Source organism: Pleurodeles waltl, chromosome 3_1 (genome assembly GCF_031143425.1).
Source record: "Pleurodeles waltl isolate 20211129_DDA chromosome 3_1, aPleWal1.hap1.20221129, whole genome shotgun sequence".
Taxonomy (NCBI): domain Eukaryota; kingdom Metazoa; phylum Chordata; class Amphibia; order Caudata; family Salamandridae; genus Pleurodeles; species Pleurodeles waltl.
Window position 1 is genome coordinate 528,458,469 of NC_090440.1, and position 27,697 is coordinate 528,486,165.

The following is a 27,697-nucleotide window of genomic DNA, read 5'->3' on the forward strand; positions in this document are numbered from 1 at the left end:
GATTGGGAAATGATGGGGAGATACAACCATATGAAGAAATAACTTTTGAACCTTAAATTTGTGCGTACCCTTATCCCACTGCATTAGCACAGCTATAAGTACCCAGTATATAAAGAATAGATTAATTCATGCTTGAAATTGCTCTTAAGTTAACAGTTCAACACAATCATGTATTTATTCGATTTTGATATGATTGGAAAAATATATATATTCAAATATACTTGCTACTGAACATTCGGCTGAAAAATCCACTTTAATTCACCTCCTGTCCCACACAGGTATCAAATAACTCACTACATTAAGCCCAACTTGTATCTTAAGGACAAATTCATGTAACTTGTTGCAGGGTGCAGCTTTAGCAAATCTGCCACTTTGTTGCCTTAAAAACGCTTGTGCCTTCCTGGGGTCACGTGGAGCCAGCTCCACAAGACAGCTTTCTGCCCTTCTGGAGAGACGTGCCAATACTCTGGGGAAGGAGACCAATAAGGGATTGCAAGCCAGGGAGGTGTCGCTTCCCGCCTGCATGATGCCACTTAGGTGTTATCCCCAAAAGGCAGGCTTCGAAGATGAAGCCGCCTTTGAAGGGCAGGTGTTTAATACTGGATGGAGGACTGCTCCATTGATGATGTAGAGAGGCTGGCACAGGAAGCAGAGAGTGAGACACCAGTTGCCAGATAGGTTTCCCCAGGGGCGTGTATCCTTGAGGTCGAGACACTTTGTGGGTGGGCTATAGAGATCTGAACACCGTGAGAGGGATCTTGCAATCTTGGTAATGATCAGAATAGAGCTTCCAAGGCTAGATGTATGCTGCACTTCACTGGAAGTGGTCACCAGGTTGGAGGGAACCTGGTGGCCCAATGACTACTAACCGCATCCTGTCCTGATGGCATTTTCCAAGTATAAAGAGGGCACCTCTGGCACCCAGACCTCAGATCTCAACCAACCTGGGAGAAGGACTGAAAAACGATTGCCCTGCTGCATCAAGGGACCAGCAAAGAGAGACTTCACTAACAAGGACTGTAGCTGTTGCACCTGGTGGCTAGCGGAGAGGGACTGTCCCTGCCATGTTCTGCTAAAGGAGAAGCTGTCCCAAGAGCTCAGTCAAGCCAAGAGAACTCCAAGGGCCAGTTCAATCAATCAATCAAGGAATTTGTAAAGCGCACTACTCACCCGTGAGGGTCTCAAGGCGCTGAGTAGGGGGCTGCTACTGCTTGAACAGCTAAGTCTTGAAGTCTCCTGAAGGTAAGGAGGTCCTTGGACTGACGCAGGTAGGTTGGATGAGTGTTCCACATCTTGTCAGCGAGGTACGAGAATGATCTGCCACCGGTGGTTGTTCTGCGGATACGTGGGACGTTGACGAGGACAAGGTTGGTGGAGCGAAGCTGTCGGGTCGGGGTGTAGTAGGAGAGCCGTCTGTTAAGGTATTCTGGTCCGGTGTTATGGAGTGCCTTGTAAGCGTGGGTGAGGAGTTTGAAGGTGATTCTCTTGTTGACAGGGAGCCAGTGCAGGTCTCTCAGGTAGGCTGTGATGTGGCAGTGGCTGGGATGTCCAAGCTGAGGCGTTCTGGATGCGTTGCAGTCTTTTCTGGAGTTTGTCCTTGGTCCCTGCATAGAGGGCATTGCAGTAGTCCAGTTTGAAGTTTGAATGGCCTCCTGTTTGCAGCACAGGGACTTCACTGCTGAAGGAGCCTGCTAATGCAAGTTGGTTGCTTGAAGACACTACAGCTGCAACCATTCAGCACCGAAAACCAAGACCTGAGGCACAGAGTTGCACATAAGATTGCTGCGCCCGGGAGTCCTGTCGGAGAGTTGCTTGGACCCTCAGAAGGCTAATTATCGGTCCACGGAGGATTGGCCTGTAATTGTGACAACGGGTGACTGGTATTCCATTGGTGACTGGACTTCAGCCAGGCCGGAGAGGACTTTGTAGGACCTCGACCTTTCAATCAGGACCCCCTCACCATCATTGTGGCCTGGGGAATCCCTGCAGAAAGACTCCCATCGACTACGTCACATCTATAGCATTCTTAGAGCTTCTTCAGCATCCTTCATCCCTTGCATCAAAACACTGCTGTAGGAATCTATTGCAACACGGATTAAATGCCTGGAACTGCTGAAGAACTGCTTCTTCTGTGAAGGTAACCTAAAAACTCCTGTGTTGTTGATTTCGAGGGTGCTGAAGATATTATCAGGATATTTTTTCACCTCACTCGTAATCCGCCTCAAAGGAATTAAAATTTGGTACCTTAATATTCCGAAACAACAGAATTTTCCAGAACAAATGGTGGAATACTAAGAAATGTTTGGACCACTATTCTTTCTTTTAGAAATTAAGCAGTAAAGGTGGTCTCGCAATGTTAGATGTAAACAAATAACTTGTACCAAATTAAGTTTGGCTTTTCTTGAAACTTTCTTAACCTGTCAAAAGGCTGTCTTCTAAAGAGTGTCTGTAAGCACCTATTATAACGTCATCAACCTACATAAATCTGGTTATCTGTCGAAGGGGTATAAAAGTGCCAGTTTTAATCTTTTGAAATGCTCATCCCATCCTGCTGTCCCTTACAGAAAAGGACACACCGGGAATGGTTCTGTTTTTTTTCAAAGAAAAATATAATCAATATCACAAATGTAATAAACAAACATCAGCCTCAAAATTTATGCAGGAGTCTTATTTTAAAATTTGTTCGTGGTGGGGGGAAAACAGGAAATCACCACAGGATTCAATTTTGGAGAGCATTATTTGTATGATATTATTAGTCATGGCTCGCAGTGCGGAAAAGGGGTGGGGTAACGCTGGGGTGGGCAGCGACAAACAGAACAATTTAATTTAAAAAATAAAAATTACCTGACTCCCTGCTGCTGCATTGCTGTTCTGGCTCCACAGCAGGCACAGGCTCACAGCCTGCCCTGCGGCCAATCCAGACACTGCTCTTGTGCTCCTGGCAGCATGAACACCATTAGGATTGGCCAGAGCGTCCTGGCTCGGCGCTCCCAGGCAGACTGGGAACCTCTGCCTGGTCTCTCCAACCCGGCAGCACAGTGCCAAGTTAGAGAGAGCAAAATGCGCATGTGTGTTTGGCTGCTACGAGACTGCCGGCCAAACACACATGTGCGCTGAGGGGAGTGATGTGCATTCCCCCTCTGTGCTAGTCATCACCAAACCCCGCCCTTAAAAATAAAACGATAATAAACTATGTTTATTATCGTTTTATGTTTTAACGTTTTGCAGCTGCTTCTGGCAGGGGGGCAACTCTCTCCCACATAGCGAAGGAGCCGCCATTGGATTTTATATTTTTGTTTCATTTAGCGATTTGAATGGCTGCCACATTGAGCCGCTTTTTGGTGGTGGGTTTGCAGTGCCCGGATCTTCCAGTTTTCCTAATAACACCAGCAGTAACGTTTTCCAAAGTGTTGGTGAACTGCAAACATCCCTTCCAATAACTGCTTTAATCCATCCAAAATGCAGCAGGCTATTTTTATAGTTTGCACGTTTAAAAAGGATGCTCTTCTTAACAGTATTGAATACAAATAAGGCGCTGTAGCCCCCAACGGGCATGTACTTCTGCCTCATGACAAGAAATACAGGAAAACGTCCCGAGTTATTAATTCTGCCTTGAGCCAGAAAATAAATCATTTCACCTTTTACATTATCTCAGCACTGCAACTATGTATTTCTAGACCTCTAGTGCCGTACCTGTCATAATCTCTATTTTGTAGATAAAGGCACCTGTATGTTTCAAAACATATGATTCGTTTGACGCTTTCCGGGCAGGTGAAGGTAACGCTTATTAGGAGCCCGGGAGCCTGCAGCTGTAATACCCCGGCTCACTAATTGAGTAGATGGGGCAACGCATTTAGTGCATATGTCGTCGCTGAAAAGCAGCCTTCCAACCCGACATGCGCACTTTAAAGTGATTGTTGCAACCCATATGAGCTGCCCTGATGTGCTGGCAATCATTTTAAGTCTGTCCTCATGCCCTGCCCCCTCACTTACTCAAGCAGAAAAAACAGCACAGCTGTGGAGATATATATGTTTATTATATTATATTATATTATATTATATTATATTATATTTAAATAGGCGGCAATGCCCTGGCACTCTAATAGAGTGGCTACCTTGTTTTTTACCCTAATGGATGGAATGGGAGTAGGAAATGCATTTGTCTTTTTATGTCTGATGCTATACAATATCATTCAATTTCACTAAAATTATATGCATAATAATATACATACACAGGCTTTAAACCAACCCTCTTTTTTTATTGCTCTGTTATTTTAATTTACGTTTGCCTTTTGTCCTCTAGAGCATAAGACAAGGAGCAGTGGGTCAACCCACTTCAGCCATTGATATACTTCAGTGTTAGTGAACACATTCTTTCCTATCACAAAGAGCACACCCACACACAAAGTAGTTCTTAGTTTTCAGGGACTACAATAGCAATGTGTGCCTTTGAGACCAAAAAACATTTTTGCTTTTAGCCAATGTTTTTTTTTATATAGATTGATGAGGGCCTGGCAGCCTTCCCAACAATGAAGTTTTGCAAAACCATGAGAACACAAATACGTTCAGACAAAAGGTTGGCGGCCAGCACCTAACCTATCATTTTTGCCAATGCTAGTTTTGTATTATTATTCTGTGCCTCCGGCGTTTAATTAAACAAAAGTGAGTCCTGGGTTTCCAAGCAAGCTGCTTACCTCTTCCTTCAGGAGCTGTTCACCTGAGCCCTGGTCTTGTCTATGCTGTTTCTTCTTTTGTGATCTTCTTTTTGTAATGTGTTTCCACAAGTTGCAAATGAAATTACAACCTAAGATATAATATTTTTATTATTTATGTATATCATGTATACCCTTCAGGAGGCCGTCTTGTAGTCTTATGGCCTCTTATGTGTATGTGCTCCTGAACAGACTGATTGTCATTCCTGCATTGGTCCTTGTACTAGTAATATGGCACCACATGAGTTATGAAAGGGCTGAAATGCACGAAATCTGTGATGCAGCAGCACCAGTTAATCATAGCACAGACAACAAATTAAGAGAGGTAATTTTTAAAAAATATTTTTTGTTTTATCTATCCAGGGATTGCTAAAACTACTTGAAGGTACAATTGTTAATGTTCCCGAAAAGAACTCTCGTAAACTGCGTGGGGAGACTGTACAGGTCGATACAACAAATATCCTCTTTGTGTCATCTGGTGCTTTTAATGGTCTGGATAGGATCATCAGTCGGAGAAAGAATGAGAAGGTAAGGATTTGCAGATTCTCATGCACCACCTTAGACATCCATACTCTATCTATTTAAAAACTTTGAATTCTGACTACTGAAGAGTCACCTGCCAGTGGCCTGAGCGACCCATCATCTTTCCTAATTGGAGTTATAATTATATGTATGGCCAGATGTGGTTTCAGATATGAAGACTGTCTTGATGGTTGAAATAGGGTGGGAGTGAGGTAGTAAATGAAAGTGAGTTTTTTTGCATTTTCACCTTGTTTAAAGCAATAGGAAATATCAAGCAATGTGGTGGCAGGGCTCCTGTATAAAACATATTTTTTTCATTACTGCTATGTTAAATGTGCCAAGGATTCCTAGCATGATAATGAGGGACTAATTTAAAGCAAGTGGATCTGAGAGGTAACAATGCTTAAGTACTGAAAGTATTAGACATGTATAGATCAAGTCTATAAAGTGGCAACGCACTGTAAAGGGGTGGAGTTTGTCATTATAGTGCAAGAATAGTTGGAGGTAGTTTAATGGTGAGTGCTAGTATGCAGGGGGTTGGGGTGTGGGAGGTAATCTCTTCAGTGAGAATTGATCAGCGGAATCGTTTTTCTTTTTCAATGTTTTGCCTGAACTGTATTTACAGGTAAGTAACCTAAAGGTAAAGAAAATGTATGTTCATAGTATGTGTGGATATAGGTGCACAAACCTAACATTCCTGCCATCTAGTGTTGAGCTCAGAAGTTTGCAAGTCGATTTCTTTGAAACAGTTATTTAGGTTACGAGGTATGTTGTGACTTCTCCTTTTGTACAATGCGTCTGGGCACAGACTTCATGTTATTTTTTATTTTTTTTATATATATATATTTTTTTTTTTTTACTGCTATCTGGTTAGGACACACACTGCCTCTGCTTCTAGATGGTCATGTTCCTAACTTGTTTTTCGTCAGGCCCGTTTAACTACTCTTCCACCACCCTGCATTGATTGGTCTTGATTGTCTTGGTACCGACGTGCTAACTTCAGTAGTGTCGAAGATTGCTGTTGATGTGGTAACATGTCGAAGGCCTAGCCCCTCTCTTGGGTGCCCATCAGCATTTCCACCCCTCCGTTGCCCTAGAATGGTGCAAGGGTAATGAAATGGACACCTTCGAGAACTGTCCTTGCTGCCTTTCCAAATGTCCTTGCAGTGTGCAGCTTCAGCACACAGTGTGTAAGTTCTGTTTATTCTACTACCATAATAGCACCTCCTGCCCATTGTGTGTTGCCTCTCACTCCAAAAAGACCCTTAGATTCCAAAGTGAATGTTGCGGGGCACACAACAGGATACATCAACAAGAACTTTCTGGCACCCAGAACATCTTCCAGGAAGAAGTTCCCCTTGGTGCCCAAGAAGATGATGAACCTAGATCGTCTGGATTCCCAGCAGCGCAACTACCACCCATTCCAGAGACTGTCATCCAGCCACTCTGCTGACCAGCGCATAGAGGAGGAAGTCCCAGTGTCAATGACTGGTCCTCATATAAAAAACACAGCCAGAGTTGTGAGCGTACCTTCTGCCTGCGAAACTCATACTGCCAAGATGAGGTCCCATTAACAACAACAACAAAAAACATGCCAAGGCAGAGCACTGCCCCCACAGGAGTCTGTCTTTGATTCCCTAGTATAGGATGAGGACAATCACTGGCCTGCAGGCCTTGGTCAGCACTAACAAATTGGTTTGCAGACTCCGCTTAGCCTACAGCCAAGAATGTTGACCCCATCACCCAGCAAGCCCCAACCACTCACACAAAGATGGCACCAACAGCTCCTTTGGTGCCCGCTCTCAAGACATCGTCATTGTCAAAGCCTTTCTTGGCTCTAAAGCCCTCCTAAGCTCTGAAATCCTCCTCTAATCCAAAGGCAAGGAAGAAATCCAGATCTCTAACGACTAGGGGTAAAGACAAAAAGGCGTCCGATCTTAGAGCGAATTCAGCAAGAGTTGGATGCTAGGCAAGAGCACAGTCCTAATCGATGCAAAACTCCCTCCACTGGCTCCACAGCCACCTTCTGAACCGGTCCCTCGTAAAAGGAGACTCTTTTGGGGGATAGAATTCTTCCAGGCCTCCCTGTCTGGAACTGACACCCAAGAAGCTTAGGGCACAGCCACTAGGATTGTCCCCTTAAAACATAGCCCACTTTCACCTCCATCTCCCACTCCTCTACCACCACCATGCCCATGCAGAGTCATCTGAGGGATCTGCCTTCAATTCTCAACAGGCAGCCCCCATGCACCTTTATCGCATATGAGAATCTCAAAGGCGAGAATCCTACAGATGACCCCTGGGGCGATTACACTGTGAACCCCTCCAGATGGTCCAAACTTTTATTCTAGTTGTTCTTGTATAGCGCATGGCTACGAGAAGGCCTCCCAGCACTAGAACAGAAGGAGGAACTAGAGCCTAAACAGCCACGTTTTCTAGGCCTTGCGGAAAAGGAGTTCATGGTCCAGTTCGTGTAACTCCAATGGTAAGGAGTTGCATAGTTCAGGAGCAATGTAGGCCTTTTAGCGGCCTCCCCACTGAGACCTGTGAATCTTGGGGACATTCAGCAGGTGTGTCGTGGCAGATATGAGAAGCCTGCCAGGAATACATGGGGAGGCTAGATGTCTTAACAACAGGGTGTTGATTGAAGATGACTTGATCTTGGATCTGGGGAGATTGCCATGACCAGCTGAGTGTCATCGTTATAACGACTTAGATAATTATCCAGTAAGAGTCTCCCCTGTCACCCCACCCCTACCTCATTGATACTACAGAACTCCAGGAGGTCAAACGGAGGGCTGCAGCCTTCCACAATGCTAACATGCTTGTCACCCAAGAGGAGGATGACTTTCTGCTGGAGATGATCCCCAAGTCATAGTGCAGTGTCCAGTTTCTTACCAGGCTCATGGGCATGTTAAAAGCTGCCTCTGACAGAATCAACAAGACTTTCAAAGCTGGAGTGGTCACCCATTGGTTACAGAAGACATTTAAGCCCTCTGCAACTCATCCTACATTCAGGTTTCCTTAGCCTCCATGGTGGTAAACACCACCTGCAAGTGTTCTGCCGCCAGGCCACAAGCAGTGCTCCTCCTCCAGATAAAGGGAAGAAAGAAAATAGACAGAGTGGTCACAGTAGGAGCACCAATCCATTGCCAAATAGCCAATTCACTGGTACTTCTGTCACAAGGTACGGTAGGGAGAGATGGAGGAGCTTCTTAAGCACTTCTCTGTGTAATACATGAAGCTGGGGGAGGAGATAGTGTTTGAGGGCAAAGTAATCTACAACGCTAACATATGCTGTGCATTGAATGCCGCAGACACAGCCTACAGATACATCAACACAAGTATCATACTCAAGTTCCACGCCTGACTGTATCTCTGGTTTCAAACCCAAGGAACATCATCTCTTAAACCTTTCTTTGATAGTGGCATCTTTTCTGGCACTAGATTCATGAGATGCTCAAAAAGATCAAGAAACAGACAACAAAATCCGTTGTTGTTTTTCAGTCCACTCTGCACAAAGACTTCTTTTGGGAAAAACCAGCCCAGAAGGGGGGCAAAGACTACCTCCTCCAAGCAGCTCCACACGTACCAAAGTGAGCAGCAGGCTTACCATAACTAAATCAGCAGGAGGGGCTAATAGGGGCTCCTACAGAGGTAATAACAGGGGTAGAGGCAAAAGAGCTACGACTTCCCAGAAGTGATGTGCTTCCCACTCCATCTGCCCAAGCTCCTCCAATAACATGTCCCTATGCAATTTCCTCTCTTTCTGGGCAGATATCACGTCAGACAAGTGGGTCCTAACTGTGGTCCAACACAGCTGTTGCCTCAAACTACATAACACCCATTTCCCTCCTCTTTCCCCCTACTCCCTGTTCCATCCAAAACATACCCTCGACCCCACCAAAGCAAACCACTTCAGAATCACACTCTTAGTCAGGAACACCTCTCCCTGCCTCAGAAGGAAGTGCACGCCCTACTGCAAAAGAGTGCCATAGAAGTGGTGTCAGTGGAACAAAACTGGATTGAGGTGTACTTCCTCTGCTTCCTGAAAAAGCCTTCATACCCATGCTTGATCTCAGACCCTGAATTGATGCGTCTTATCTGAAGATTTCTGCATTAGAAACCTGAAGGACGTCATCCCACTCCTTCAACTGGGAGGCTTAATGAAGAGCTCTCAATCTCAAGGCCACCTGTTTCTACATTACTATCCAACTGACTCATCATAGGTACTGTCGCTTTGTGGACAGCACTACCAGTTCAAAGTACTCCTGTTCATGGTCACTACAGCTCCCTAGCAGTAGTAGCAGCACATCTGCGAAGGGAGGACATTCACATCTTTTCCTACCTCGACAATTGGCTGATCAAGCACAGCAGCAAGCTGCAGTGTCTGGTGCACACTCAGTGGTGTCCTTGCTTCACGGTTGGGTCTCACCATAAACACTTTCAAGTCCCACAAACAGCTGCTGCAGATACAGCCCTTTCTAGGGTAGTTTTAAATATGGTCACAGGCAAACCATATCCCAATCAGCAAAGAGTCTTAGCCTTTCAGCACCTGCTTTCTCTTTTTCAACCCAATCATCAGCGAACAGTTTGCACCGTCATGCTCCTTTTAGGAATGATGATCCCCTTCATTGCCCTTGTTCCTCACGCGAAGCTGCATAATCCCCCTCAAGAATATCTCATGGCTCAATTGTCCAAGCGCATGGAAGATCTATTGATGCAGGCAAAAATGCACTGCTTTCTGGAATGGTAGAAGCAGGCCTTTTCAAGACCTAGTTCTGCAGATGACCATTACAACATGACTGCTCATGGGTTGGGGTGTGCAGCTCCAGGGCATGTGGTCCTGTCAACAGTAGGATCACCACATTAATTACTTGGAACGTCTTGTTTACATCTAGTCCTTAAAGCCTTCCTCCAAGTCATTTGTTGCAGGACGGACAACATGACTGCCATGTATTGCTTTCAGAAGCATGGCAGCACATTCGCCCTTCAGCTCTCTCTCATAGAGCAGAAAATGTGGTATTGTACACTACTGCAGAATTCACTGAAGCATCTCCTGAAGGAGGGCTGTAATTTTGTGGCCTGCCCAGCATGACGCATCATCAAGGCCACATGTTGGAATCTGTGTCTAAGTTCTTCACGCATGCTTCCATTGAGGGGGCACCCCACAGATAAACTTGTTCACCATCCCGTAAAATGCAAAATGCCCAAACTTCGCTGCGAGGTATTCACAGTCCAGGAGCATTGCATTAATGATGAAGTGGCCAGAGATGTTTGCCTTTGCTTTTCCACTTCTTCTGCTGCTTCCCTTGGTGAGGAAACTCAGACAATCGTCAGTAACCCTCATGGCCAGACTCCATTGGCACTTCCACCTTCTGGAAATGTGTCTCAGCCCCCACAAGAGGCTTCCCCTGAGGTCGGACTTTCTCACACAAAGGCAAGATCAGATCAGGCACCTGGATCTCAATTAGCTCAACCTTGCAATTTAGCACCTGAGGTCCTAGAAATCGAGTATCTTAACCTTCCACAAAATTGTATGGCTATTTAAGGAGGAGGCCCGTCAACCCACAACTTGGCCCTATAACATGGAAAATGAAAGGGGTTTGTTCATCACTGCTGCAGGAAGCTGGCCTCGTGTTTGGTGAGCACCTCTGGTGCTATCACCTTATACCGGGTCCAGGTATCACCTATTAGTGAGGTGTAGGCAGTGTCTAGGAAGCCAGGGCTCTCTAGGGGTAGCTGTGGATGAGCAGCCAAAACTTATCTAGGAGACATGCAAAGCTTATGCAATACCACTGTAGTCACACAGCACTTAAACACATGAAAGAACCACACAGTGTTACTCTACTAAAGTACCTTTATTTTTGTAACACAAATACTAAAAAAAAATGTATAGGCAATACCCCAGCTGGAGGCAAGTAAACACACTATTTTATACACATTAGTAATCAGTAAATAGAATATAAAGCAATAGGCATTGGTAAAAGCAAAAGCAAATAGTGAGGGCCCCAGGGGAGTGCCAAACCATGTACTAAAAAAGTGGAATGTGAAAGGCAGCCCCCGCTCAAAGAAGTGGAATCAGTAGATGGGAGCTGGAGGAACTGAACCCCAAGAGGTAAGTACCAGGGTGCCCTTCAGTGACCAGGAGAGAAGAGATAAGCACCTGTTTTTCCCCAAAACCAACAGGAGGACTTTGGAAAAGGATTGTGCAAGACTGGAAGGAACCGTAGGTGGATCCTGACACAAGAGGACCTGCAAAGGAAGGGGAACAAGTCCTGTTCGAGTTGGAGTGTCCAGTTGTGGCAGAGGCTACTACCCACCCTTCTGCGGAGGCAGGACCAGGTCAATGGTGGACGAAGAAGGTCAGCAGTGCAGCACAGGAGTAGAGGAGGAGTTCCAGCAGTGATGCAAGTGATGTCCCACATCTGCATTCGTGATGCAGTTGGTCAGTGATGCTGGAAAACCACCAACAAACCTTGGCAAATGCAAGAATTGGAGAAGGTTTTGCAGGACTGGAGAGGACCAGCAAGGTCCAAGGAACTCGACCCAAGGAGGGTAGTCCAAGGTGACCCTCAGCAGCTGGGAGAGTCACAAGAGGAGGCAGCTTCCACAGACAACCCATGGGCAGCAGGCACAGGAGTCGCAGTGAGGCCCAGTCAGCACACCAAAAGAGGAGTTCCACGTCACTGGAGCAGCAGACAGGAGACTGTGCTTTGATGGAAGAGATGCTGGGGGCTGGGGCTACACGGAGCCTGAAGATCCCTTGGAGGAGGAACTAACAAGCCTTGGTAGCTGCAAGAGTAGCTGTGCACAGGGGTACTATCCTACAAGGAGAGAGGCAAGGGCTTACCGTCTCCCGAGTTGGACAGGTGGTAAAGAGGACACAAGTGGACCACTCCAGACCACCACCTGTGATGCAGGATCCACGCAGCTCTGGAGGAGAGAAGATCCATGCAGCTGGTCGTCGTTGCAGTTGGTGCCTGCGGATGCAGGGGAGTGACTCCTTCACTTTAAGGGAGATTCCTTCTTGCTTTTTGTGCATGCTGAAGCCTTGCCGCCCCAGAGATACACAGCCTGGGGAATGTTGCTGTTGCTGAAAGGAGCTGGAGAGTCCAGTTGCAGTCCCAGTGGCCAGAAGATTAAGTAAACGATGCAGAGGAGTCCTGCTGGAATCTGGCACTTCGAATTGGAGGACCCACACAAGATGGAAACACTAAACAGCATTAGTAATCAGTAAATAGAATATAAAGCAATAGGCATTGGTAAAAGCAATAGCGAATAGTGAGGGCCCCAGGGGAGTGCCAAACCATATACTAAAAAAGTGGAATGTGAAAGACAGCCCCACGCTCAAAGAAGTGGAATCAGTAGAGGAGAGCTGGAGGAACTGAACCCCAAGAGGTAAGTACCAGGGTGCCCTTCAGTGACCAGGAGAGAAGAGATAAGCACCTGTTTTTCCCCAAAACCAACAGGAGGACTTTGGAAAAGGATTGTGCAAGACCCAGGCAAGACTGGAAGGAACCGTAGGTGGATCCTGACACAACAGGACCTGTAAAGGAAGGGGACCAAGTCCTGTTCAAGTTGGAGTGTCCAGTTGTGGCAGAGGCTACTACCCACCCTTCTGCGGAAGCAGGACCAGGTCAATGGTGGACGAAGAAGGTCAGCAGTGCAGCACAGGAGTAGAGGAGGAGTTCCAGCAGTGATGCAAGTGATGTCCTACGTCTGCATTCGTGATGCAGTTGGTCAGTGATGCTGGAAAACCACCAACAAACCTTGGCAAATGCAATAATTGGAGAAGGTTCTGCAGGACTGAAGAGGACCAGCAAGGTCCAAGGAACTCGACCCAAGGAGGGTAGTAATCAGGACAAGAGTGTACTTTTCTACATACCCCCCCAATGAAGGACAATAAGACTAACCTTACTCAGTTGAGTCTTAATTGCCTAAGCAGAAATATCTGGAGAGTCCATCTGCATTGGAGTGGTTACTCCCAGGTCTATGTTCCACTACCTAGACCATTCCCTGTAGGGATATGGACCAACTCAAAAGTTTGAGATTTTTACCTTTCATCTGTTTTAACCATAGGAGGTGCTTGTGGTCTGTTTGAACAAGGAAGTGACTGCCAAATAAGTTTGTCCTGAGCTGCTTCAAAGCCCAGACCACAGCAAAGGACTCCCTCTCTTTTGATGACCAACGGTCAACCTTCTGCTAATGAAAGCTACAGGTTGGTCCTGGCCCTCTTCATTCAGTTGAGCTAGTGCTGCCCCTACATCAGAAGCATCTGTCTGCACAATAAATTGCATGGAGTTGTCAGGGCTTCTTAATATAGGAGCAGAGCACATGGCCTGTTTAAGGTAATCAGCTAGCTGTCCACAAACCTTTCTTGGGCATCCTTTTAGATGTGAGGTCCTTTAAGAGGGCTACAATGGAACCATAGTTCTTAATTAACCTCCTGTAGTACCATGTCAGGCCTAGGATGGCTCGGACTTGGGTTTGTGTGGTAGGGGCTGTCTAATCCAGAATGGTCTGGATTTTGCCCTATAATTGTTGAATCTGGCCTCCACCTACCAGGTGTCCCAGATGAACCACATTTCCCTGTCCTATCTGGCACTTTGAGGCCTTAATGGTGAGATGGTGAGATCTGCTTTTTGCAGACCCTCCAATACATTCCCAAGGTGAACCATGTGATCCTCCGAGGTGGAGCTAAAGACAGCTATATCGTCTAGCTAAGCTGCACTGAAGCTTTCCTCGCCTTGGAGAACTTTATTCACTAGCCTTTGGCAGGTACATTCTTTAGTCCAAAGGGCATCACTGTAAAGTGATAGTGCCCACTAGGAGTGGAGAATGCAGTCTTAGTTTGGCATCTTCTGACAACTTAATTTGCCAGTAGCCAGCAGTCCGGTCAAAAGTGCTTAGATACTTCGCAGAAGCCAGTGTATCTATGAGCTTATCCTCCCTTGGGATAGGATCTGTTTTAGTCAAGTATTGAGACTTCTATAGTCCACACAAAGCCTCATCTCCTTTTTACCATTTTGGGAGTGTGGGTGTGGGACAAGGAGTACAGGACTAGCCCAGGAGCTGTCAGCCGTCTCAATAACTCCCAGGTCTGATATTTTTTGCACCTCAGATTTGATGCACTCTCTGACATGATCAGGCTGCCTATAAATTTAACTTAAACAGGCATGCTGTAACTTGTATCTATGGTGTGTTCACACCATGTAGTTTGACCAGGGGTCAGAGCGAACAATTCAGACTACTGTCCCAGGAGTTTTCTTCAGTCATCATTTTGTGACTCAGAGAGCCAGTCTACAAGCACAACCGCATCTACTGAGCCATCCCCTGTAATGTGGGAGAAGAGGTCTGGTAAAGGGTCACTGTCTATTTCCTGTCCCTCATTAGATGCCATGCCCAAGGTTATGTCAGACCTGTTATAGTAGGGTTTCAGACGGTTCCCATGAAGCACTCTGTGGGAGCTTCTAGGTGTGCCTAGGTCCACCAAGTTGGTAACCTCACCCTTTCTGTCCACAATTGTGTGTGGTCCACTCCATTTGTCCTGGAGTGGCCTGGAAGCCACAGGCTCCAGGACCCACACCTTCTGACCTGGCTGGCAATCAATCATCACAGCCTTCTGGTCATGCCATTGTTTTTGTAACTCTTGGCTGGCCTGAAGGTTTTTGAAAGCCTTCTTCATGTACTCAGCCATCCTAGATCTGAGGCCTAGTAGATAGTCCACAATGTCCTGTTTTGGAGGCTTGAGAGGTTGCTTCCAGCCTTCTTTTACAAGAGCAAGGGGAGCCCCCTAGCAAGGTGCCCAAACAGAAGTTCAAACGGGCTGTGTCCCATTCCCTTCTAAGGAATCTCTCTATAGGCAAAGAGGAGGCAATGTAACGGGACCTCCCACCTCCTTCTGAGTTTCTCATAGAGTCCTATTATCATGCATTTGAGAGGTTTTTTTTTTATTAAACCTCTCAATCAGGCCATTTGTTTGCAGATGGTAAGGGGTGGTGAATTTATAAGTTACACCAAGCTCCTTCCACATGGCTTTAAGGAGCGCAGACATGAAGTTTGAACCTCTGTCCGAAACCACTGTGAAGGAATGTTTCTATTCATGAGGTAATGTCATGAGATAATGTAGAATGGTAGGGGATTAAAATTCCAGAGGTTGGCAGATGTTTCTTCTGTCAGACCGCTTGAGGTTACAGATGAAACGTCTTATTTGAACATATTGTTGTGGCTGACAATAAGTGGTTGTATTATTTGTTTTAAACTGAAGCCACAGTAGTGAGAGCAGCATATTTAAAAGGCTGAGATATTGAATCTGAACTCATCGAGTGAACAAGCAGCTGTTAAAATTTCAGAGGTGTTGACTTTTCAGCTAATTAACTGTTTGAGGAGATCTTGTGGGTCTGATATTGCGATGTGTTGATACGTCTGGAAAGGAATGCAATTACACAGGCTCCCAATCGACAGGAACTTCGATTCAACTTTTCATCAACGGATTTTCTTTTTTTTTTTTTTTTCTTTTTTTCTCTTACAAGTATGACCGCTTAGGGTACTTCTCAGCTAGCTTTGCTGAACAGGTGAGCTCTCTTGACACGTGCTGTGTGAAATAAAGAACATAGCATCACAAGCTGTTTACAGTGCATGAAGAAATTCTCAAGTTTATGCGCTCTTTCAGGCCAGGCGTACTGTGACACGCAGTGAAGACACACATGGAGACTGTGCTAATCGTTTAATTGAAAGGAAATCTAATCCCGTTTATGCTGTGCAGCTCCTCTGCAATGAATCCTTCATCTTGATGTGTCATTCTTCTTCATAGGCGAACTGTGAGCTGCAGAAATAGAGGAAAGACTGCAAAAAACTGCCCGAATCTATTAAAACCTGTATCTTCCTTCCATCAAAAGTCACATCACAATGTGGCTTCTCTAATACACAATTACTTTCCATCCTCACCTTTCCACCTTGCTCTCCAACATGTTGTGTACAGCTTTTATCTTTCAAAGATTCTTCAACTTGATTTATTGACAGTACCACTTCTTTTATATTTTCAAATACATCATCTACTCTTTTATATTTTCAAATACATCATCTACTGCCTTGACTCCTTGTACCCCTACTGTCTTGACACATTTGCAGCTTGAGCATCTCCAATACCTAATAATATTTTTGGAAGATCATCATGCTCGCTGGCATGTGTAGCTTCAGATACACATGCTGTGCATATGGATTCCGACATCTAGTGTTGGGCTCGGAGTGTTACAAGTTGTTTTTCTTCTAAGAAGTCGTTTCGAGTCACAAGATCGAGTGACTCCGCCTCTTCGGTTCCATTGCGCATGGGCATCGACTCTATTGTTAGTGTTTTCTTTCCGCCGTCTGCTTCGGACGTGTTTCCTTCTCGCTCCGAGATTTCGATTCGGAAAACTTTAAAAAACTTAAATTTTTGTCAGTATTGTATCGATCGGGTTAATAATCTTCCATCGACACAGCAGTACCGCCGTGAAACAACTTTGTTCGCACTTCGGGGTGCGCGCCCAACTCGGGCCTATTCGGGCTGACCGCGTGGAGAAGCCTCATGGATCGGACTCCCGATTTTGTCCTCGTGCCACACAAAGTACCCATATACAGACCAGCATCTGGTTTGCAACCTCTGCCTTTCTCCAGACCATCGGGAGGAAAATTGTGAGGTCTGTCGATCCTTTCGATCGAAAAAGACTTTAAGAGACAGAAGAGCAAGAAGGCTCGAAATGGCGTCGAAGAGTGGGGAACATCTCGACGTAGAAGAAGAAGAATTAATGCAGAGAGCAGCCTTCCTTAAAGCTTCGGAGTCGGAGCAGGAATCGGAGGAAGACAGACCAGTCACAGCTGGACAACATGTGAGTACGTCTGCCCCTGCACCCTTACAAAAGAAAAAACAAAAGACCTTGGGTACACCACTGCCGGAAAGCCATGGCTCGGCCCAAAAAAAGACTGTCTGTGACTGACACCCCCCCCCCCCCCCCCCCCCCCCCCCAGTTCAGCACCAAAAAAGGCCACTCCTCCGAAAACCTCGGAAACAATAAAAAGCTCAGTCTCAGACTCCGGTAGACACCAATTTTTGTAGTCGAAAATAAGAAAACCTGTTTCGGAGCCGAAACCTTCCTCGTCTCATTTTTTCAATCCCAAAAAAACACGCTTTGGAGCCGAAAAAAACAAGATATACAGAGGAACATGGACTTTCTAAAAGACTAAAAGAAAGCCACAAAATCTCTGAAGAGGAGTCAGAGGTCGAACCAATACTGCAAATTATGGATGAAAGGCAAGCCAGGATCCACATCCATAAAGAAACAGGGAGAATTCTCACTGCACCTCCTTTCAAAATAAAGAGGAAGCTAGTATTTCAGGAGGAATTCAACACTATGCAGCCTCCAGCTAAAGTGCCAAAACAGGAGAAACCACCACCTCCTCATTCTCCTCCTCCTCGTTCTCCGCACTTACCTACCTCTCCTCCCACCAGCCCTACACCATTGTATTCACCCACTCATTCATATGATTCACAACAGGACACTGGCTCCATGGGATCTTTATGACCCTGATCCCATCCCAAGCAATGATCCAGACAGCTACCCCTTTAAACCATCACCACCTGAGGCTTCTACTGTATATAACCAGGTCATAGCTAGGGCTGCAGCCTATCATGGGGTTACCATGCATACAGACCCATTAGATGAGGATTTTTTTTATTCAACACATTATCCTCAACTCATTCTAGGTACCAATGCCTCCCAATGCTCCCAGGCATGGTAAAACATGCAGATCAGATTTTTAAAGAACCAGTAAAGGCACGCATTATAGCACCTAGAGTAGAAATAAAAGTACTAACCTGCACCTTCTGACCCTGATTATATCACCCATCAGGTACCACCTGATTCTATTGTAGTTAGTGCTGCCAGGAAGAGGGCAAATAGTCAGGAGATACACCCCCTCCTGATAAAGAAAGTTTGATGCTGCGGAGAAAAGAGTTGCCTCCCAAGCAGCAAACCAGTGGAGGATTTCGAATTCACAAGTGCGACTAGCTGGTTATGAGAGAGCCCATTGGGACGAGATGCACAATATACAGTTCGGTGGCATGTGTAGCTGCAGATACACATGCTGTGCATAGTCCGCCGTCTGGTGTTGGGTCGGAGTGTTACAAGTTGTTTTTCTTCGAAGAAGTCTTTTCTCGTCACGAGACCGAGGGACTCCTCCTCCTTTGTTTCCATTGCGCATGGGCGTCAACTCCATCTTAGATTGTTTTTTCCGCCATCGGGTTCGGACGTGTTCCTTTTCGCTCCGGGTTTCGGGACGGAAAGATAGTCAGAACTTCGGAAAACTACGTCGGTATTGTTTTGTTCGGTATCGGGTTAGATAGAATCGACACCGAATCGTGAAGAGCTCCGGTAGCCCTTCGGGGTAACTTCGACCCCCGTCGGGGCCTGGTCGGCCCGACCGCGTGTAACATCGACACCGATGGAACGGACCCCGTTCCGATTCTGTCCTAAATGCCATAGTAAATATCCATATACAAACCAACATTTGGTCTGTAACTTGTGCCTGTCGCCCGAGCACAAGGAAGAAACGTGTGAGGCCTGTCGTGCGTTTCGGTCCCGAAAGACGCTCCGTGACCGAAGAGCCAGAAGGTTGCAAATGGCGTCCACGCCGACAGGACAACGAGGGTTCGAGGAACAAGGAGAAGAAGAGGAAGCCTTCTCCATCCATGAATCGGACTCGGAGGAGTTCGACGTCGAAGAAACCGTGAGTAAGACGTCGAAACAAGCACCACACGGGAAAACAGACAAGTCCCAGGGGACGCCACTACCAACAGGCCATGGCTCAACCCATAAAATAGGTGACCGTCCATCGGCACCGAAAAAGGGCTAACCGGTGCCGAGATCGTCCGACTCGGGTCGAGACACAGGCACGCAGCAATCTCGGGACCGAGAAAGTGCTGCCGAAAAGGGTCGACGCCGAGACAGCGGAACCTAAGCTGCTCGACGCAGAGACAGCGGCACCGAGGATGATCGACGCCGAGAAGGCTCGACTACAAAAAAGAGAAAATTCTCCTCGGAGCCGAAAACAAGCAAAGACACAGTTTCGGTGCCAAAACGCCCAGCAACCGAACCGACTGCCAGCTCGTATTCAGAGGAACAATCACTGTCCTCTCAAATGCGCAAACACAGATTTGAAGAAGAGTTACAAACCACTGACGTAGACCACACCCAGAAGCGGATCTTCATACAGAGTGGGACAGGGAAGATCAGCACTCTTCCCCCAATCAGGAGGAAAAGGAGACTCGAGTTCCAAACACAAGAACAAACACCACAAGTAAAAGTGGTGAAGAAAGTAACTTCACCACCCTCTCCTCCACCTGTAACTCATACATCACCGGCACAAACTCCGTCACATTCACCAGCTCATACCACCATGAGCCAAGATGACCAGGACGCTTGGGACCTATACGACGCCCCAGTATCAGACAATAGTCCTGAGTCGTACCCTACCAAGCCCTCACCACCTGAGGACAGCACAGCGTATGCACAGGTGGTAGCTAGGGCAGCAGAGTTCCATAACCTGTCGTTACACTCAGAACCTGTCGAGGATGACTTCCTTTTCAACACCCTCTCCTCCACCCATAGCACCTATCAAAGCCTGCCTATGCTCCCGGGAATGCTAAGGCACGCAAAACAGATCTTTAAAGAACCTGTCAAAAGCAGAGCGATAACTCCACGGGTGGAGAAAAAATATAAAGCACCGCCCACGGACCCTGCTTTTATCACATCACAACTGCCACCAGATATTCAGTTGTAGTAGGGGCAGCTCGCAAGAGAACCAACTCGCACACATCAGGCGACGCCCCACCTCCGGACAAAGAGAGCCGCAAGTTCGACGCAGCTGGAAAAAGGGTTGCTGTACAAGCTGCAAACCAGTGGCGCATCGCAAACTCTCAGGCGCTCCTAGCGCGATATGACAGAGCCCATTGGGATGAGATGCAGCATCTCATCGAGCATCTACCCAAAGAATTACAGAAACGGGCAAAACAAGTAGTTGAGGAGGGACAAAATATCTCTAATAACCAAATACGCTCCTCTATGGATGCAGCGGATACAGCTGCAAGAACAATAAATACCGCGGTAACCATAAGAAGGCACGCATGGTTGCGCACATCCGGGTTTAAACCCGAGATACAACAGGCAGTGCTCAATATGCCGTTCAACGAACAACAATTGTTTGGACCCGATGTGGACACGGCAATTGAGAAATTGAAAAAGGACACTGACACGGCCAAGGCCATGGGCGCACTCTATTCCCCGCAGGGCAGAGGCACTTTTGGCACATTTCGCAGAGCACCCTTCAGAGGGGGGTTTCGGGGTCAAGCCACACAAGCCAGCACCTCACAATCAACACCGTCTACCTACCAGGGACAGTACCAAAGGGGAGGCTTTCGGGGCCAGTACAGAGGGGGACAATTCCCTAGAAACCGGGGAAAATTTCAAGGTCCCAAAACCCCTACAACCAAACAGTGACTCACATGTCACTCAACCCCTTCACACAACACCAGTGGGGGGAAGACTAAGCCAATTTTACAAAGCTTGGGAGGAGATAACAACAGACACTTGGGTCTTAGCAATTATCCAACATGGTTATTGCATAGAATTTCTCCAAATCCCTCCAAATGTCCCACCAAAAACACAAAACATGTCAAAACAGCATTTAGACCTTCTCGAATTAGAAGTTCAGGCATTACTGCAAAAGGACGCAATAGAACTTGTACCACGTACACAAAGGAACACAGGAGTTTACTCACTATACTTTCTAATACCAAAAAAAGACAAAACACTGAGACCAATCTTAGATCTCAGAACACTAAACATCTACATCAAATCGGAACACTTTCACATGGTCACGCTACAAGACGTATTACCACTGCTAAAACAACAAGACTATATGACAACCTTAGATCTAAAGGACGCGTATTTCCACATACCGATACATCCCTCGCACAGGAAATACCTAAGGTTCGTATTCAAGGGAATACATTACCAATTCAAAGTGTTGCCGTTCGGTATAACGACCGCAGCAAGAGTATTTACAAAATGCCTAGCAGTAGTAGCTGCACATATCAGAAGGCAGCAAATACACGTGTTCCCCTACCTAGACGATTGGCTAATCAAGACCAACTCTCTAACAAAGTGTTCACACCACACAGAGTATGTCATACAAACCCTCTACAAACTCGGTTTCTCCATCAACTATGCAAAATCACACATTCTGCCGTGCAAAACACAGCAATACTTAGGAGCGACAATCAACACAACAAAGGGGATAGCCACTCCAAGTCCACAAAGGGTTCAAAATTTTTACAAGGTTATACAAGCCATGTATCCGACACAAAAAATACATGCAAAGATGGTATTAAAACTCCTAGGCATGATGTCTTCATGCATAGCCATTGTCCCAAATGCAAGACTGCACATGAGGCCCTTACAACAGTGCCTAGCATCGCAATGGTCACAGGCACAGGGTCACCTTCTAGATCTGGTGTTGATAAACCGCCAAACATACATCTCGCTTCTATGGTGGAACAGTATAAATTTAAACAAAGGGCGGCCTTTCCAAGACCCAGTGCCACAATACGTGATAACAACAGATGCTTCCATGACAGGGTGGGGAGCACACCTCAATCAACACAGCATCCAAGGACAATGGGACGTACATCAAACGAAGCTGCATATAAATCACCTCGAATTGTTAGCAGTATTCCTAGCGTTGAAAGCATTTCAACCCATCATAACCCACAAATACATTCTTGTCAAAACAGACAACATGACAACAATGTATTATCTAAACAAACAGGGGGGAACACACTCGACACAGCTGTGCCTCCTGGCACAAAAGATATGGCAATGGGCAATTCACAACCACATTCGCCTAATAGCACAGTTTATTCCAGGGATCCAGAATCAACTAGCAGACAACCTCTCTCGAGATCGCCAACAAGTCCACGAATGGGAGATTCACCCCCAAATTCTAAACACTTACTTCCACATTTGGGGAACACCTCAAATAGACCTATTTGCAACAAAGGAGAACGCAAAATGCCAAAACTTCCCATCCAGGTACCCACACAGGCAGTCTCAAGGCAATGCTCTATGGATGAATTGGTCAGGGATATTTGCATACGCTTTTCCCCCTCTCCCTTTCCTTCCATATCTAGTAAACAAATTGAGTCAAAACAAACTCAAACTAATAGCACCAACATGGGCAAGACAACCCTGGTACACAACACTACTAGACATGTCAGTAGTACCCCATGTCAAGCTACCCAACAGGCCAGATATGCTAACACAACACAAATAACAGATCAGGCATCCAAACCCAGCATCGCTGAATCTAGCAATCTGGCTCCTGAAATCCTAGAATTCGGACATTTAAACCTCACCCAAGAATGTATGGAGGTCATAAAACAGGCTAGAAGGCCATCCACTAGACACTGCTATGCAAGTAAATGGAAAAGGTTTGTTTGCTACTGCCATAGTAATCAAGTTCAACCATTACATGCATCTCCAAAAGATGTAGTAGGATACTCACTACATTTGCAGAAATCAAATCTGGCCTTCTCTTCCATAAAGATACACCTCGCGGCAATTTCTGCATACCTGCAGATTACCCATTCAACTTCACTATTTAGGATACCTGTCATTAAAGCGTTTATGGAAGGCCTAAAAAGAATTATACCACCAAGAACACCACCTGTTCCTTCATGGAACCTCAACATCGTCTTAACAAGACTCATGGGTCCACCTTTCGAACCCATGCATTCTTGCGAAATGCAATTCTTAACGTGGAAGGTTGCATTTCTCGTTGCCATTACATCTCTAAGAAGAGTAAGCGAAATTCAAGCGTTTACTATACAGGAACCTTTTATTCAAATACACAAAAATAAGGTAGTTCTAAGAACTAATCCTACATTTTTACCAAAAGTTATTTCACCGTTCCACTTAAATCAAACAGTAGAACTACCAGTGTTCTTTCCACAGCCAGACTCAGTAGCTGAAAGGGCACTACATACATTAGACATCAGAAGAGCACTAATGTACTACATTGACAGAACAAAACTAATTAGGAAAACAAAACAACTGTTTATTGCATTTCAAAAACCTCATACAGGAAACCCAATATCAAAACAGGGTATAGCCAGATGGATAGTTAAGTGTATCCAAACCTGCTACCTTAAAGCAAAGAGAGAGCTGCCCATTACACCAAAGGCACACTCAACCAGAAAGAAAGGCGCTACTACGCCTCACACATTTACTAAGCACTACTGTGTAGACGTGCTATCCGCACAACAAGCCACAGTAGGTCAAGCCGTACTAAGAACTTTATTTCAAACTACTTCCACTCCTACAGGCTGAGCCACCGCTTTTGGGGAGATAACTGCTTACTAGTCAATGCACAGCATGTGTATCTGCAGCTACACATGCCACCGAACTGAAAATGTCACTTACCCAGTGTACATCTGTTCGTGGCATTAGTCGCTGCAGATTCACATGCACCCACCCGCCTCCCCGGGAGCCTGTAGCGGTTTGGAAGTAATCTTCAACATTTGTACATTTGTAAATATATTACTTAAACTTTATTTTGTACATACTTATTCATTCTATTGCATGGGCACTATTACTAACATACACAACTCCTACCTCACCCTCTGCGGGGAAAACAATTTAAGATGGAGTTGACGCCCATGCGCAATGGAAACAAAGGAGGAGGAGTCCCTCGGTCTCGTGACTCGAAAAGACTTCTTCGAAGAAAAACAACTTGTAACACTCCGACCCAACACCAGACGGCGGACTATGCACAGCATGTGAATCTGCAGCAACTAATGCCACGAACAGATGTACACTGGGTAAGTGACATTTTCAGCATCTCCCCAAAGAACACCAAAAAAGGGCTCAACAGGTAATGGAGGAAGGGCAAGCTGTCACAAACAATCAAATAAGGTCTGCCCTATATGCACCAGATACAGCTGCTAGGAGCGTCAACACAGCAGTCACTATACGTAGACATGCATGGCTCGGTTCTTCTGGATTCAAGCCAGAAATACAACAGGCTGTGTTAAACATGCCTTTCGATCAAAAAGATCTTTTTGGGCCAGAGGTAGACACAGTAATAAGAAGCTACAAAAAGACTCCGACACAGCAAAAGCAATGGTTTCACTCTATTCTACACCATATAGGTGGTCATTTCGTAAACCTCAGTTTCGAGGTGGTTTCAGACCACAGACCTCAGAGGCGTCAACCTCTCAACCAAAACCAGCCTACCAAACACAGTACCAACGTGGTAGTTTTAGAGGCTCATATAGAGGGCAATACTCCAGAAATATAGGAAAATTCCATACCTCTAAGCAACCTGCAACACACCCAAAAAGGTGACTTCCCTCACTCCCTTCCACTCCACACCTCTGCTGTGGGGGGGAAGACTACAGCAGTTCCACACACATTGGCAAAATATTACCATAGACAACTGGGCGCTATCAATTATCCGCAATGGTTATTGCCTAGAATTGATAAACACTCCTCCAAATATTCCACCAAGGTTTCGCAAACTAACCACAGAACACACAATTCTGTTACGAGAAGAGGTCCAATCTCTACTACTCAAACAAGCAATAGAATTAGTTTCACAGTCTCAGATAGGAACAGGAGTTTTTTCACTATACTTTCTAATTCCCAAAAAAGATGGCACCCTCAGGCCAATTTTGGGCCTCAGGCCCCTCAATCTTTACATCCTGTCAAAACATTTTCACATGGTAACTTTACAGGATGTCATCCCACTACTACAAAAACAAGATTTCATGACAGCCTTAGACCTTAAGGATGCGTATTTTCACATACCCATCCATCCTGCCCACAAAAAATACCTCAGGTTTGTCATTCAGGGAAAACACAACCAATTCAAAGTATTACCCTTCGGAATAACAACAGCGCCAAGAGTATTCACAAGGTGTTTGGCAGTAGTGGCAGCGTACCTAACAAGAAAACATATACATGTCTTTCCATATCTTGACGATTAGCTAATAAAATCAAGCAGTCGTACACAATGCCAAGATCATACATATTATGTAATACAAACCTTACACACACTAGGGTTCTCAATAAACTACCAAAAATCACACTTCAAACCAGCACAAATACAACTTAGGTGCAGTACTAAATACTCAACAAGCTCTAGCATATCCAAACACACAAAGGATACAAGCTTTTCAAAACCTAATTCCACAAATACACCCAAATCAACAATACACTGTAAGATTTGTCATAAAAATTCTAGGGATGATGGCATTGTGCATTGCAAATGTCCCACACGCGAGATTAAACATGCAGCCCTTACAACAGTGCCTTGCACTACAATGGTGACAGGCACACGGTCAACTCCAAGATCTAGTGTTGCTAGACCGGCAAACATATATGTCCCTTCAGTGGTGGAATTCTACCAATCTAAACAAAGGGCGGTCATTTCAGGACCCTGTGCCTCAGACCATAATTAGAACAGATGCATCAATGATTGGTTGGGGAACTCACCTAAACAATCACAACATTCAAGGACAATGGGATGTCAAACAGAAACAGCTACATATAAACCACTTGGAGTTATTAGCTGTCTTTCTGGTACTACAAGCTTTTCATCCTCTTCTCACACAGAAGAATGTTCTTATAAAAACAGACAACATGACAACCATGTATTATCACAACAAACAGGGAGGGACACATTTATCCCAACTGTCCCTTCTAGCCAAAAAAAATTGGAAATGCACAATCCACAACCAGATTTATCTATTAGCACAGTACATCCCAGGGATAGACTATCAGTTGGCAGATATCCTCAGCAGAAATCACCAACAAACTCACGAATGGGATATTCATCCTCAAGTACTTCAACAGTACTTTCAAAAGTGGGGAACACCAAACATAGACCTGCTTGCAACAAGAGAAAACACAAAATGCCAAAACTTTGCATCCAGACACCCACATCCCCTATCCAAGGGCAATGCTCTATGGATCAATTGGTCAGGGATATTTGCATACGCTTTCTCCCCTCTCCTTCCATTTCTAGTCAACAAGTTGCATCAAACCTCACCCAACATGATACTCATAGCACCAACATGGGCACGTCAGCCGTGGTACACAACACTACTAGATCTGTCCGTAGTACCACATTCCAAACTCCCATGCAGATCAGATCTGTTGACACAAAACAGACGTCAGATAAGACATCCAAATCCCAAGGCACTCTATCTAGCAATTTGGCTCCTGAGGTCATAGAGTTTGGATATTTACAACTCCCATCAGAATGTATGGAAGTTATTAAACAAGCAAGAAAACCCACTACTAGACAGTGTTATGCAAACAAATGGAAAAGGTCTGTATATTACTGTCAATCTAAAAACATAGACCCTCTTACAGTATCAATACAAGATATTGTATGTTATTTACTTCATTTACAGAAATCTAATTTAGTATTTTCGTCAATAAAAATACATCTTACTGCAATTTCTGCATATTTACAAAATATAAAACATAGCTCTTTATTTAGAGTTCCTGTCATTAAAGCTTTCATGGAAGGCTTAAAACGCATCATTCCACCTAGAATGCCACCAGTTCCATCGTGAAATCTAATTATAGTGCTTACAAGACTTATGGGTCCACCATTTGAGCCAATGCACTCATGTCAAATTCAATTTCTAACATGGAAAGTTGCCTTCCTAGTGGCAATTACTTCTTTAAGAAGAGTAAGAGAAATCCAAGCCTTTACTCTTGAGGAACCTTTCTTCCAAGTACACAAACATAAAGTTGTACTAAGAACAAATCCAAAGTTTCTACCAAAAGTTATATCACCATTTCATATTAATCAAACAGTGGAACTGCCAGTCTTTCTACAGCCACATTCTGTGGCAGAAAGAGCTCTACATACACTAGACATCAAAAGAGCTTTATTGTACTATATAGACAGAACTAAACCATTTAGAAAGACTAAACAACTATTTGTAGCTTTCCCAAAACCACATATAGGCAATCCTATATCAAAACAAGGTTTAGCAAAATGGATTGTAAGGTGCATCCAAACATGCAATATCAAAGCAAAAAGACAGCTTTTAATTACTCCCAAAGCACATTCTACAAGAAAGAAAGGTGCAACAATGGCTTTCTTCTGGAATATACCAATGACTGAAATATGTAAAGGAGCTACATGGTCAACACCATATACATTCACTAAACACTACAGTGTAGATGTATTATCACAACAACAAGCCTCAGTAGGTCAAGCTGTCCTAAGAACGTTATTTCAGACAACTTCAACTCCTACAGGCTAGCCACTGCTATTTTTTGGGAGGACAAACTGCTTTGTTGTCTATGCACAGCATGTGTATCTGCAGCTACACATGCCATTGAATG

At 45.2% G+C, this 27,697-nt stretch overlaps 1 protein-coding gene across 1 annotated transcript in view; it reads left to right on the top strand.

Annotated features, from left to right (window-relative positions):
* The window catches only part of CLPX (caseinolytic mitochondrial matrix peptidase chaperone subunit X), a 360,248-nt gene that overhangs the window by 259,485 nt on the left and 73,066 nt on the right, over positions 1–27,697 (top strand). The window contains exon 10 of the mRNA XM_069222819.1: positions 5,076–5,240. Within this exon, the coding sequence (XP_069078920.1) occupies positions 5,076–5,240 (165 nt within the window). The remainder of the gene's footprint in view (positions 1–5,075; positions 5,241–27,697) is intronic.